Source organism: Thermobia domestica, chromosome 2 (assembly GCF_964235325.1).
Source record: "Thermobia domestica chromosome 2, izTheDome1.hap1.1, whole genome shotgun sequence".
NCBI lineage: Eukaryota > Metazoa > Arthropoda > Insecta > Zygentoma > Lepismatidae > Thermobia > Thermobia domestica.
Genome location: NC_137455.1, coordinates 46,356,201 through 46,372,063, shown reverse-complemented (window position 1 = coordinate 46,372,063; position 15,863 = coordinate 46,356,201). Strand labels below are relative to the sequence as shown.

The window sequence follows — 15,863 nt, the reverse complement described above, 5'->3', positions numbered from 1 at the left end:
ATAATAATAATAATAATAATAATAATAATAATATAGTACTAGTTTTTACGCCTGAGCCGTTTCGGGCTACTGTGCATTTTCGGTAATGCTCGGAAAATAGAATCGATTCTGGACCGCCCGTTGGACCGATATTGTATTTTTATCCTTATGAATCGGGTTTGCCCGATTGAACCGTACTTGAATGGGGTTGGCCTGATAACCCCGTTTTTATTAAAACAAACTTATTCTGTCAAGATTGTAAATGATGTGTTGTTTCACTTTATTATCGTAACATAAATTGATCTAACTATCATGCACGAACTTATAACGAGTCTATCGGGTCAAACGGTCCAAACAGGCCAAACGGGTTTATCAGGTCTAAGGATCGAGTAAACCAAACACAAGGGGTATCGTGCGGGTACTGTTTACCCCGAAAAGTTCAAGCACTAATTATAGGTTAAAATTATACTTAAGAGCTCTAATTGTTTGCATTCACTTTTTCTTTTTTTTTTCTTTTTTTAATTTGCCGACCAACGAATTTGCGGACACATAAATATAAATGCTCAAATCTAAATTATTGCATTATATTATTGCAATGAGCATGAACGTGATTTACTATTAGGAGTTAGCGTAATGCACTAATGTTAGTCTTTTATAAATAGGATTATTATTATTATTATTATTATTATTATTATTATTATTATTATTATTATTATTATTATTATTATTATTATTATTTCTTGTTTATGCCCTTCATGCAACTTAGAATCAATCTCACATAAAGCACTATATCAGACCTGATTGATTATTTTTAAAATTCTCATATAAAAAATAAAATAAAAATTGGAACTTACCCCTTCAAGAGTTTAAAACATGTCCTCATACCCGTTATCCTCACTTTCTGAGGACGATTGATCTATCTCGATGACAACATGATCCTTGTCTCCATCAAAAACATTTTGCAAAACACGATAACTTTGTTCAATGTCCTCGACGTGTCTTATGTAGTTTCTCCATTTTTCAGGAGTAACAGAGTCCGCTGCATTTTTCAAAACTGAGATAAGTTCTGATGCTGGACGACCTTTTAAATTGCAAGATGCAACACGCCTTTTTATTTCTGATCAAACTTGCTCTATAGGGTTGAGCACACAATGGTATGGCGGTAATCTTAAAACAATGTGCCCGTGCGAAAGAGCAAGTTCATCAATTACGAATTTTTTTTCTGTTCTCTAGGTGATGTCTCCCGAATAAGTTTCATTAAAACAGGTTTTATTGGAACTGGCTGAGGCACACTAATTCCATGATTTATCATGTACTGAATTATTTTTTCTTTTGGCCACGACATATTAGGAATTGGGTTGAGAATTCGCGAGTGGTATCTGGCATTGTCCATCACTATAACGGATGGCTCTTCCAATCGCTGTAACACAGAATTAACAAACCATTCCTCGAAAACCTGTGAGGTCATCGTGCCATGGTAGTCGGCTGGGACATTTAACATGTTTCGATGTGTTACTAGCAGAGCGTCTTGAACAAAGCCATTTCGCCCACCACAGTGCACAATTACAATTCTTTCTCCTTTTGACGCAGGAGTTGCAACTGTGCAATTGTCTGTGTCATCACTCCAGTTTTTCATTTTGCATGTGTTCGTATCGAACCACGACTCGTCCAAATATACATCACTATATCCTTCTCCACGAAGTCTATTTATTTCTTCTAAGTAGCGAAATCTCCACGCAACTATTTCTACAGACTCGGATCTAGCCGTTTTACGGAGAACTCTTTTATGTGAGAAACCCATACTTCGCAGTAATCTTCGCAAAGTCCCGTCAGAATATGGAAATTCATAGTCCGTCCCGGCAGTCTTTTCTTTCATCGCTTTCCCTAAACGGCGTATTGTTGGTGATTCTCCTTTCATATAGAATTCATACACCGTTCGTCGGACTAAGTCTCTCGTAAAATCATCTATCTTATCGAAGGACAACTTAATTTTATTGATTTTTTGTTTAGTAGGTGTCTTATATGATGAAACATCCTGAATGGCGGAAATTTTCCTCACTGTGGTTATATTAACACCAGTTGCGTCTGCTGTAATTTTATTTATGTTTTTACTTGGCAAAATACCCCCACTTTTTACTATATCACGCACATACTCGCATACATTTCTCACAATACACACACTCTGTTTTCTCATTTTCGAACCGCTCCCGATCGAATATTCTTTCTTCTTGGTCGGTGTTCGTTCATTCTGATGGCTGGGACCTGGAAGATTATTTTCTTGTTCTGGCAAGGAATGCTCCTGCAACCACGGACGGAAAAATTCAGACATCTTCACAGATCACACTACACTCACTTTGTGCATCCAAAACTAGCTAAACAGAGACAAACAAACATCGCCACCTAAAGAGAGCCAAAGTAGGGACACACCTCAGGGGTTCTCTAATATTCCCACGAGACGACATACCTAAATTGACATCTGTGCATCTCTGTAGTCTTTGAAGAAGCGGGAAAATTATATTACTGTGTACATATTCCCAACTCCATTCTTTAAAACATCAAAAGTACTGTATTTTGTTTCTAACTGGAATACTTGATTATACTGAAGTTACATCTAATCATTATATATATATATATATATATATATATATATATATATATATATATATATATATATATATATATATATATATATAGATATAGATATATATATATATGCGGATCCAAGGGGGAGATAAGGGGCTATAGCCCCCCTTGACGCTCAGGTTTACACTGGATAAAATGGGCTTCAATTCTGCTTTGCACTGGATAAAGTGGCAAATTATGGTTTAGCCCCTCCCTTGATCATATCCTGGATCCGCCACTGTATATATATATATAACCATGAAAACAAAACTTTCACAATTACGTTGATATTAGTTTAATTAGTTTAACTAATAACTATACCAGTGACGTATTCTGGGTTAACTTATTATTATTATTATTATTATTATTATTATTATTATTTGACAGGCCCGTGAATAATACTATAATGACAATTTAAACTTATTTTTTTTTAAAAAAAGAAATGGTGTAAAAAACATTCTATTAAGTATAAAGTTCCTCATATTTATTAATGTATGCGGGATCTGAATAATAAAGCTAGCATTACTAATTTCCTGTGTGTACTATCCTACTTCGCAGTTTGTCCAGTTTTTATACACGTGATGCATCACATTAGAATGAAACTGATCAATTGTTCACCTGCCTAACTATATCATAAAGTGATAAATAATGTTCTTATGAGCAGAGCAAACAAACACTCAGAATCTTTATTAAGCTTACTGCTAATATTATTATTAGCAATAATAACTAAATTCCTTGCGCAACAGCCCTTAGGAGGCCTGGACTTATGGCACTGATGACTGTGGGATGATGTATTGTCAGCACATCGGCTATCCTCGCCTTTAATGCTGGCTTCATAGACTGCAGTTCGCTACTTTTTTCTTTCAAGTGGCTTCCAAATTCAGGGGTATAGAAGCAAAATCTGCTAAATCAATTTTTCAATTTTGTCAGGAAACGAAGAAAAAATGACGCCCGTATGTTTCAGAATTGTTGATTTTTTTAACGGTCACAGATGAGTCAAATCTACCACTAAAAAAAAAATCAATAATTCTGAAACATACGGGCATCACTTTGTCTTCGTTCCCTAACAAAATTGAAAAAATGCATTTAACAGGGTTTGCTTCTATTCCCCTGAATTGTCCTCACGACACTGGGTGAACGCTGCAACGCCAACACAATCTGGTGACTACGAATGGTCACACTTATCTTTCCTCTGACCAGACCCGGCACTGCTTAACTTCGCTGATCTCACGGGTAGTGATATTCCAGTGTAGCTAGGGCGTTAGTAGTAAAATAATAAATGCATATTGAAATAGTGAGGAAATTTGCAAGGAAATATAAGGAAGTGCTAAACTGACTCCCTGGAGCTACGGTTCGTGACGGATTGTGCCTAACCAATGGCGCATTGCATTGCAACAACCATCGAGAGCTCCTCCGTGGCTAAGCGGCTAGCGTACGCGGCTTTGGCGTGGGAGACCCGGGTTCGATTCCCGGCGGGAGCTCATGTGGTTCGGATTTCACGTTAATCAGTAGGTCCACGTCTCATATAGCCTCGCTGCTGAACGGGACAAAAAACTCAAACTCAACTCAACTCAACAACAACCATCGGCCACACACTGAAAATATTCGAGATAGGAAGATATCGGCTTTTAAACTGTGTTGCTATTTCTTTACGCAGTACTCGAAGTGGGAGATCTAAAGAAGTATATCATGCATACCCCCCCTCTTCTATTTAGATCATTGCCTTTACGTCACTTATGGAGGAAACATAATGCAAAGGCTTAGATCGGGAGTAGAGAAGTTTTGCTCTATTCGGTAATATTTACATGCTTCCCGACATAGTTTACATCAAAGTAATTTGTATTTTAAGCTAAACAAGTAGAATAAAATAGCTTTATTCTATTTCATATGACGTGGGCTGATTGCAAAGCCTAGTAAAAGCTACGGATCCCAGACGGAGGAACCGCAGTACAATGCTACTATGATAACCGTAGTGGGGTTAGCCATACTGACAGCTGAAAAAAGTTCAATGTGAGTTCGAGCGGCAACGCCGGATTCTAGTTACAAAGAAGGATTTATGGTAGGGACAAGTGAACCCTTAGATCTTAACCTTCGAGGAAAAAGTTGGCGATGTTTTGTCGCGTAGTATACCTATACAATCGCTTCCCTGGCTGACGCTAATGGATGTTGCTACCTTTGCAATCGCCTGCCTATCTGACGCTAATAGATGTTACTACCTTTACGATCTCTCGCCTGTCTGACATTAATACATGTCGCTACTTGAGCAGTCGCCTGCCTGTCTGACGCTAATAGATGCTGCTACCTTTGCAATCGCTTGCCTGTCTGAAGCTAATAGATGTTGGTACCTCTGCAAAAGCTTACCTGTCTGACGCTAATAGATGTTGCGACGTGCACAATCACTTGCCTTTCTGACTAATAGATATGGCTACCTGCACTATCGCTTGCCTATATAATGAAGTCCTTAAATGATGTGGTGTTTGGAGTGGTTAATAGACAAATTAAAAAAATGTTAAATGAAAACAATTAAGAGCTTTTAATTAAGCATTATTTTAATTTGTACTGCTAGTAGGTCGATGGCACGGACGGAACAACTAGTTTTTTTGTGGAAGCAAAACTGCTTTCATGATTTTGTTTGAAAACTTTCATGTGAAATCTTATATTGTGAGCTACAGGAGATGCAAAGAAAGTTCACAGCGCCATGTTCGAAAGAGATCATGGAGTTCAAATCTCCCTTAATTTAGTTTCTTCACTAGAAGTATGTCGTCAAATGAATATATATATATATATATATATATATATATATATATATATATATATATATATATATATATATATATATATATATATATATATATATATATATATATATATATATATATATATATATATATATATCGTGGTGACTTTCTCTTATTCAATTCTTGCATACAAATATAATCCAATATATCTACAAAATGTAACAAATGCAGTATTTTGAATACTTAACAGAAAATGTAATTTTTTAAAATCCAGTTTTTAACTGATTGAGCTGAGAGGCTAGACAAAGGTACAAATGACATATCTAATGGCAATGATTTTATTACACAGATTTCCTTCTTTTCTATAGTTAATCTACTGACTTTTATACTGTGAAGTAATGTTCATTTATCTTTACTTTTGTCATATGTTTTTTTCTCTCGATTTAATGGTAGAGTGGGAGAGTGCTTATTTCTGGTACGTGGGGTTCCTCGTTCGATTCCCGGCTAAGTAAGTTTATGGTGGACAACATTGTGTCCGCGGATTTTCTCGGGGTGCTTCCGTTGCTTCCACATTATCATTCCATCAATTCTTCCATCATCATTCACTTGCCATAATCATCCTCTCTCTTACAAAACATTCGGAAAGTGTCCCCTCAGGATTCGTGTAAAATTGATTAAAATGCAGTTATCAACTGCCGAATGTGTATTGTACTAATTTTAGCGGCCCATACGTGTAATTTGCATATTTGTAAGCCTTCATATATCCGGAATAATCTGCTTTTTCCCGAAATTTTCTTTAGTTTGTGCGATTATTAGTGATTTCATTATCTGACAACTGTATGTGTGTGTGTGTGTGTCAACAGAAGCGTGCTTTGGACATGGACACAGTACAGAAACAGCAATGAGATCACATCTCATTCTATTTGTTATTTAGAGCATTCAGTGTCAATAGGGTATGCACACAAATGATACTCATTTTCTTACGTGATGAATTGTAACCAAAATTATTTAGCTCTCTACTGTATAAATATCAACTTTATTGCCAGAAAACAAATTAAACAATAACAACTAGGAACTTTCTGATGAATATATATTAAAATTCAATTTCGACTGATCTCGTCAATAAATCTGTTCCTTAGTTGCTGATGTAGGCTATATTTTTCTTTAGTCACAAGCGCTTTATCGCTAAACATATCTGCCAAGAATATTTTTTATAATTTACAAAGAGCATTTAAAATATTCAAGAACCTAAGGGTAATTTAACGATAATTATTACATTATAAACTTATTGTATAGTCATCATATCAACAAGCGTCAATAAAAAGTAAAAGTAGAAGCAATTGAATTTTCTCCATTTCATAACGCTTCCATTACAGATATTATTTAAAATATCTTCTGCTGAAATTGCGTATAACAATATACTTGGTTGATGGCAAAAAGAAATATGCAGTTAATGTTATCCATGACATGAGAAGTAATTCTCAAATTCGCGAAGAGACGAGATACGTGTCGATTCTTCGTCTCGTTTTCGAGATGATAATTTTTTTCGAATGTCGTAGGCAACATTAGTTCATTCAAGTTTTAGATCTTAAAACTATTTTAATGTTTTATATGGATCATATTATAAAATAATCTTTCAATTAGCCATGTCCTTATTATTGTTTCTGAGATAATTGGATGACTTCATTTTTTCATTGATTTTCCGTTGATTTTAGTGTTCATGTTTCGTTAATTTTTGATTATGTTCCATCCATTTTAGAACAATTTTCCTTTGGAATATAGAATTTACATAGTCTCTTCTATATTTAAGCTGACTTTCAGCCATCTCTCTCTTTCTTTTTTTAAGATAAGTGGAGGAATTATTTATTTTTCATTTATTTTCCACTGACATTAATGCTAATGTTTCGTGCTTTTTTTCTTTGCTTATGTTCTATCCATTTTAGGATAATTTTCTTTTAAAATATAGAATCTACATAGTCTGTTCTATATTTAAGCCGAATTCAGTCATCGTCGTTGTTTGTTTTTTGAGATAAGTGAAGGAAATCATTTATTTCCATTGATTTTCTATTGACTTCAATGTTAATGTTTCGTGCTTTTTGACTATGTTCCATCCGTTTTTGGACAATCTGCTTTTAAAATAAAGAATCTATAATCTCTTCTATATTTGAGCTGAATTTCAGCCATCTCCCCGTTTTGGATTTTAACGTTAGTGTTTCGTGTTTTTTTTTTTTTTTTTTTTTTTTTTTATTATGTTCCGTCCATTTTAGGGCAATTTGTTTTTGAAATATAGAATCTACGTAGTCTTTTCGTCAATTGACTGAATTGAGCTGAATTTCAGCTATTGTCCTCTTTTGGTTTTTGAGATAAGTGGAGGAATTGTTTGATTGTCATTGATTTTCCATCATATAGTACTTTTCGTGCTTTTTTGACCATGTGAAATCCATTTTAGGACAATTTGCTTTTCGTATATATAATCTACATAGTCTCTTCTACATTTAAGCTTAATTTCAACCATCTCCCCCAAAGTCTGTTTACACCGTTGCAACCGGATGGGCCCTTACGAGTTGTCTCGTCTCGTCTCGTCTCGTGGGAACACTACATGCTGTAGTCAAGGGCATATCCAAGTAGGATAGTAGGGCCAGAATTTTCTTCTTCACTAAAATTCTCAAGTTTAGCTGGATAATGTGAAATTTAGTGCAGTGTCTGTATTTTGGGGGAAATTTGCCTGATCTAGGGAAAATTTTGTAGTAAATCTTAACAAATAGGGAAAAATTGAATTTTCAAGACAAAATGCTAAAAAATCTTGGGAAAATAGTGGGGTTGAGTCGAAAACTGAATTTTATTGACTGTTTTCCTTCTACCTTCTATCGAGAAAATCGATAAAAAAATAGATTTTTTCCGAATTTCGGAATTTTTCCGAAATCCGGAATTTTTGTGAATTCCAATTTTTTTTTCAAGTTTACTTTCCAGATCCGGGAAGTAACAATTCTGGAATTGGCCATCCCTAGTAGTTTTCTTTTGCCTAGAGTGTAAGGTGGATGATAATATTTCGGAAATGAGGATAAAAATTAATGATTGAGGGGCATTACTCGACCATAAGTTAACTATCGTCTTTCGGGAACACATTGGAAACTATATTGTATGTAATAATTCGTATCATATAGTACTTTTTATTGTAACAAATAAAAAAGGAATAAACATTATTTAGAGGCATTAATAGTTTCGTTAGAGGGATTCTCTTTACTAGTACTAGCGCTTTACAAGTTACAACTCAAAAAAGTTCTTATATTAAATATACTGTATTATTAACATCATCTACTAGAAGAAAAATCCACTTGCAAATTTTATATATTATACGAAGTATCAATGAATCATATGAAAATAAGGAATTTTAAAAGTATTATTGAAATTTAATGTAAACAGAAATAGATTACACACTGATACAAAAGTAAATGTATTTTTGCACTTGCTTTGCTTTTGCAGTAAACTGTACGTTAGTCATGTTCTTTGATAATGGTCTTATATTAAAAACGATGTGAAATTGTGTAATCGCTTTTGATTCTATATAAATATAGGGGGTGCTTTTGTGCTTATTATACCCCTTGTTCATGAATCTTAAAACCGATTCCCCACCGGCGTACCTGGTAATGATTCACTCCCTCCTCGTGTCACCTTTGTTCTGGCACTGATGTGGAGAATGATGTAAGGAAAGGAGGGGACAGGTCATAGAGGTTACTTAAGATCAAAAGTCACGCACTCGTTATTGAACTGCATGTTTCGTATTTTAGCACTGCTATTTGATAGCAGTAGTAAAATTAACAATTTGATAATCTTAGTTGGATTATGGGAGTAATTTTAGTGATACATTATTGATGTTTAGTCTACAGTTGCGAAACAACTACGTTCACAAACATATCTTTTTTCTAATTAAGTGGAAATTAATGTTTTTGAGGGAAAATAAAGTATGAAAATAATAATAATAATAATAAAACAGAAGTCCAGGCCCTCGCCACCAACTTCTGGCACAGTAGTGACAGAATACCAGTTGTAAATTTTATAAAGTTAAGAAATTACTCTGTAGCATCGCTATGACCATATTTTTCATTATATATTGAAGCGGAGTTGTATACGACCTTGGGTTTCCATGCATTTGATAATATAACTGTTATAGAAGTAAAACTACAATATTATTAGCGTTTAACCAAAAAAAAAAAAAAAAGTACGAAGATAATCCGTATATCAGTCAATAACCAATCTGATACGGTTGATAGTTTTCATTCACCTGGAATAGATTATTATTTATTTATTTATTTGTGTAGTTATATGAGAAATATACACTCTCGGGTAGCAGATTGTGTATTTACATTATATATAGCAAATTGTGGATATATATACACAATCTGCTGCCCAAGAGGGTATATTTCTCATATAACTACATAAATAAATAAATAATCTATTCCAGGGGAATTAAAACTATCAACCGTATCAGATTGGTTATTGACTGATATACGGATTATCTTCGGATTTTTCTTTCTTTCTTTTCTTTCTTTCTTTTTCTTTCTCTCTTCCTTTTGTTTCTTTCTTTTTTCTTTCTTTCATATATATTGTTGTATGTCTTCTGCTAACAGAGACGCACACACAACTTGTAAACATAAACAAAAATCATATACTACTAGAACAACTCTGAATAAAATTAAGGATTCCTGACAGAAGATTTTCCAAGAATAGTTGAAGTAGAAACAATTATGGATTATTACGTACATTTTTATGACTTGAATTCAATAAACAATTATGGCTGTTAATCTTTATGTTCACTTTTAGGCCTTATGGTGTATGTAAGTGTATACTACATACGAAAAAAAAATTGCTTTCACTTTGCAGTGTACTTCCACATTGGAATTTAGCAGAAACATTATTACTTTCACTACTGACGTTATAAAACTACTTGTCTTACATCGCTTACATTTTTTTAAAGAATAGAAGAATTTAGTAGATAACATCTCTGCAATAAAATTAATATGGAAATTGAGACCGTGACAATTACATGGAGTTATTACATAATTCATACTTGTGTTGGAAACTTAGTACGTACCAGAATGTAATGTACTGATATTACTTTAAAAATATATAAAAGGAAAATAATACTAGCTTCAACATAGTGCGGCAATTAAGAAACGAGACTTTGAATATAAAAATAAATGAACAGCAATTGGGATCAATTCACATCGGTTGATTCAAAGTAGAAACTTCCTTAGTTCACACACAGCTTTGTAGAATCCAATAAATCATGGAATGACTTATTGGACTTTCCTGGACTTATTGGACTTATGTCCTGGACTATTCATGATATTCAATTTTCTTGTCACTGGTTTTTGGCTGGAGGAAACATGGCTTACAAAAAAAAAAAAAAAAAAAAACTTTAGTGAGTTTGTCAGAAAAACGTTCAGCGTAGCTTTCGATGAGTGTGATGCTGACGTACCTAATAACTTGGCGTGATACAGTTCATACTTTAAACAGATATGCTTGAAAACATTACTTAATATGCATTTTGTGAGTTTCAGGTTCGATAATACAAACATCTTACAGTCTTAGCTTTCATGCAAATATCGTAACACCGTAACATGATAATGCATTATTAAGCATTGGAGCAATTATCCAGACGTTTGTTTCCTACATGAAGGAATTATACTCAATATACACCCAATTTACCTCCAAATGTAAAATTATCGATAGACAATATAGGTGTTCCCAGCATTTCAGGCATCCATATGAAATATATTCTAGCTACTAAAGAGGACCTATCAAAATTTTAAACATGATCTAACTAACTTACTAACTCTATGGTCTATGGAACCCGGAGGTTCAATGCCGCGTTCACAAAAGTTCTCCACTGACTGCTATCCTTAGCCAACTGGATCCAGTTTCTAGTTTGTATTCCTACCTCTGCGAGATCCATCTTAACATTGTCCTCCCATCTGCGCCTAGGTCTTCCTAATGGTCGTTTTAAATTGGTCTCCCAGTCAAGACTTTGAAAGCATCTCTACTTTCTTCCATCCTGGCTACATGACCTGACCACCTGAGCCTTCTAGACTTGATGACCCAAACAATGTTTGGTAAACCGTATAAATTATGAAGTTCCAGCTTATGAAGTTTCTGCCATTAACCATTCCCGTTCCTCTTGGGTCCGAATATTCGTCTCAGGATACTGTTCTCGAATAGTTTCAGTATACGCTCTTCCCTCAGAGTAAGCGACCATGTTTCGTAACCATACAGAACAACAGACATGATTATTGTTTTATATATCTTAAGCTTCAAATTCCTCGACAGAGTTCGCGACGACAGGAAATAAAACATGATCAAAGATATTAGAAGTGGATTGTACCTAGAGAAGATACTTCCAAGGGCAATAAAGTGTTTTTTTCAGGATAAATATTGTACTTTTATTTATTTATTTTATTGTTTTCCGAATGTTGTCATACATTGTTTAGGTGAAGAAATATAAAAGGGAGAGTTTAAAACCCCTGGAAGTTAATAACTATTTTTTTTTAGTATAGAATATTATATATTAGCAGTAAAATGTTTTCAGAATATGCAATATGTATTAATTAAATCCTATTATTTATTCATTTTCCTGGTGCAGTTTCAAATATGTTTGAACTGCTTTTCAAAACTGAGTTGCTTTTTCTTTCTTTCAGTATGGAGGAGGGGAGAGTAAACGGTTGGAAACAAAGGATACGCCACTGGCTGTGCAGGATGCCTTCTTGACAAAGCTTGGTTACGCCGAGAGATCACGAAGAGCAAGGCTAGGCATCGATCCAGAACTCAGACATCTTATTAGGTTCCATACAGGTAAGTTTCAGCCTTGAAAATTTGAAATATTCTGAGTTTGATCTATTTTACCATAAAGTTTAATTGACTGGTTTGTTTTTATGTTCTTTGTCACCATCGAGGCTAAATAGAATTATACTTAAAGTTTAAACCGGAATTTTAACAACTTTGTGGTGCGTTCAATGTTTTCCCATCAGGTCCCACGTCTAAAGGTACGCATGCTTTGTAGTGCGTTTAATGCTTTCCTATCAGATCCCACACACAGAAGTCATGCCCGCTTTGTAGTGCGTTTAATGGTTCCCCATAAAGTCCCACGTACCAAAAGCACACACGCTTTGTAGTGCGTTCAATGTTTTCCCATCAGGCCCCACGCACTGAAGGCATGCCCGCTTTTGTAGTGCGTTCAATGCTTTACCATAAGGTCCCACGTACCAAAGGCACGGATGCTTTGTAGTGAGTTCAGTGCTTTCCCATCAGATTTCACACACCGAAGGCACGAACGCAAGCTACTAGATCAGGGATGTGTACTTTTCCCTTAAATTATTCTGCAACCACTGGGAGATCCTAGCCACAAATTGAGCAGTCATTCGTTTTTATACTATCCATAAATAATACATTTCCCCTCGTTCTTTTGCACCAAATCTTCCATCACATGTCTCAGAATCCATTTTCTTCTTAAATAATGTTTTTTTTTTACTAATTTCTTTTTCTCTTTCAAATTACATTCAGCACTCTTTTCTTCTGTACTATTTCTAATAGTTATAATGATCGCGAGGAGTCGTGAAGTTTGATTTAGATTTACCAATTTCACTACCCAATAGAACGCGAGGGTGTGTTTCGGTCGCTAACCTCCTCTTATGAAATGTTGCCAGTGTCATTTCTCTCGCTATATGGAGAATATCTCCTGAAGGTGCAGTGTTGCCGGATTGCCGTTAAGTTTCGTTTTGTTGTTGTTGCTATTTTATATTTTTACTATAACTATTGTAACTGTTTAACTCGAATAATTGTTAGTGTTCCTGTTACAGTTCTATAAGTGCTTTTTTTTTCGCTCGTTTGTATGTCTTCTAAATTTGGTAACGTTATTGAGGCACTTCTATTGTTTCACTTTTTCTGGAGTGTGCGTTCCGACTCGTACCGAATTCTTCCGATGCATAACACGTGAGAAAAAGCAGTTCTATGATTCGTGCAGGTTTTATGCTTCACGCAATGTGGGGAGGCTCAATGTTCGTATATTTGCAATAACAATTTAATTTTTCTTGAGGTTGGGAGGCGGTTGGCCAATTCCAAGGAGGCAAAGTCCCTCCGAAAGTGTGCCTGGGAGAGCTAAGAAATCTTTAAGTGTTACGTCCCACGGTTATGCCGGTGAGGCTAAAGGAGATGGTGATGATGAGAGATCAGTGAAAATGGTGGAATGAAGAAAGTGGGAGGAAACGGGAGAACCCCGAGAAAACCCACAAGCACGGTGTTTGTCCACCACAAAGTTGTGCCTGGGAGAAATAATGCTTCTATTACATCTTTATAAATCCTTCTCAGCCAAGCTCTCAACCAACGTTTATTTCCTCTTTTTAATTACATCTAAAATAGGTCTTTCCACCTGCTATTCCTTAAGAGTCTTCATCCCGGCGAAATTAAAATACCGCTAATTTTACAGTAATTATGTGATATCTTCAAATAGATAAAAGATAATCGAAATGTGGAACAAGAGCGCCCTAGACAATATTATTTTACATGAGAAACCGTTATCACGACTCACTTATCTGCTTTCGATTTCGAGCCATTTTGAAAATCGGCATTTATTTTCGCGTTTCTAACCTGCTGAAAACGGAAAACCACTAGGTACCTCACGCAAAATAATATTGTTCTCCATTGGTTCATTGAGTCTCAGATCGAACAAGTTATTTTCCCATTCTTCCGAAAATCCCTATCTCAAAAGTCTCCAGTATTTTTTCCTCGTTTCTGCGTAGTTGACTATGTTTTTGTCACACAAATGGAATCGTAGTTTGGAAATTAGATGAACGGAGATGAATCCGAGGAAAAGTAAAATGCTGCATATATGAGGCAGAAAGAAACTAGGAGATGAATTGGATATGAAAAGAATAGAGATAGGATGACATAAATGAGTTTAAATGTCGATCAGTATTATTTGCTAGGAAAAGGAAGATATTTTTTTTTTAAATAATAATAATAAACATGGAATACGACAAGCAACATATGTGTATTTTTAAATATATAAAATAACTTTAAAAAACGAACATAAGACAAAAATACAATTACAACTGTGTACAAATGTATGGTAAAGTAAAATAAAGCTTGTATTTTTTTTTTTTTTAAAAAAAAAAGGTAACAAATTTGACGATTAAAGATAAAATAGAAATGTTAAAACAAGAGAAAGACTTAAGTGAAAGTCAATAATAAAAGTGATAAGAGAAAGACAGCTCCAATGATATGGAGGATGTTATTAAAGTTGCCCAGGATCCAAACGGAGAAAGACTTTTTGCAACGGGGTATGAAATGAGACATCACTCCCACACTTTTGTTTGAGACGAGACAGTCTCATCTGTTGTCTCAATGTTACGAATGTAACTGACGTTTCCAAGTGGTCTACCCGGTGATAACTGTTTTTAACCACAGATTTTGTGTTCCTTCCTATTTTACTTTTACGTACATGAACGTTAGAATTTGATATATTTTTTCTGACGTATAACTGTATATTTAACGGGAAGAAATACCAGAATATCAAAATTTTCCATTTTGATCCCTTGGAGAATAGAGGTGTGTCAATTAAATGTGTGACCATTCTTCATGCAGTGTAACACTTTCGATTGAGTGGAGATTGTTAGAAGAGATAACAACAATACCCAAACAAACCGAGCTTTCATTTTCTAACAGTCGTAATGGTTTCCAAGTTCATCTTTTACTCTCTTAAGTGAACCTTAGCAAGAAGAAAACAAAACACTGAAAGTGTTTAATTACTGTTGGAACAAAATGACTCTTACCTGTTTCAAAACTCTTTCTCTTCCTTTGAAACGCCTGACAAGATTAAAAGCACTGCTCATTTACACATGAGTAAACGGCAGCGGGAGAATAGGAAAATTTCCAATTGATGTAATACAAAATAAACAACGGTCAAGAAATGGAGTAGAAAGGAAAAGGAAATATGGATTAGATAAAATGGAGGAAAACTAAAGGAAAGAAATAAAAAAGAACTAAAAGAAAGATTACATTAAAACCATCCATAATAATAATAATAATAATAATAATAATAATAATAATAATAATAATAATAATAATAATAATAATAATAATAATAATAATAATAATAATAATAATAATATAACCTTTAATGTTGAGTACTTACCACGTGTTGGTTTTTCGAGCTCACTGATCTTTGTGATGGACAAACACCGTGTGCATGAGTTTTCTCGGGGTTTTCCCGTTTCTTCATTCTGATCATCACCGTCTCCTTTTAGATTTCATCTTTTCAAACTCACTGATTTCTATTGAGAATTATTTTTGTTTTCTTCTAAATAAACAGGAATTTCAATATAATAATTTTGCTTATTTCTTCTTAAAAAGTAATTGAATGTTCCTTGCTTTCTCGAAGTGAACTTTGACTATTTATAAATTTAATATGGAGCTCCTCCGTGGCTAAGTGGTTAGCGTACGCGCCTTTGGCGTGGGAGACCCGGGTTCGAT

The 15,863-nt window shown here is 34.5% G+C and overlaps 1 protein-coding gene across 1 annotated transcript in view; it reads left to right on the top strand.

Annotated features, from left to right (window-relative positions):
• The window catches only part of Phlpp (PH domain leucine-rich repeat protein phosphatase), a 380,272-nt gene that overhangs the window by 30,781 nt on the left and 333,628 nt on the right, over window positions 1-15,863 (top strand). The window contains exon 2 of the mRNA XM_081740804.1: window positions 12,035-12,188. Coding sequence (XP_081596930.1) covers window positions 12,035-12,188 — 154 coding nt within the window. The remainder of the gene's footprint in view (window positions 1-12,034; window positions 12,189-15,863) is intronic.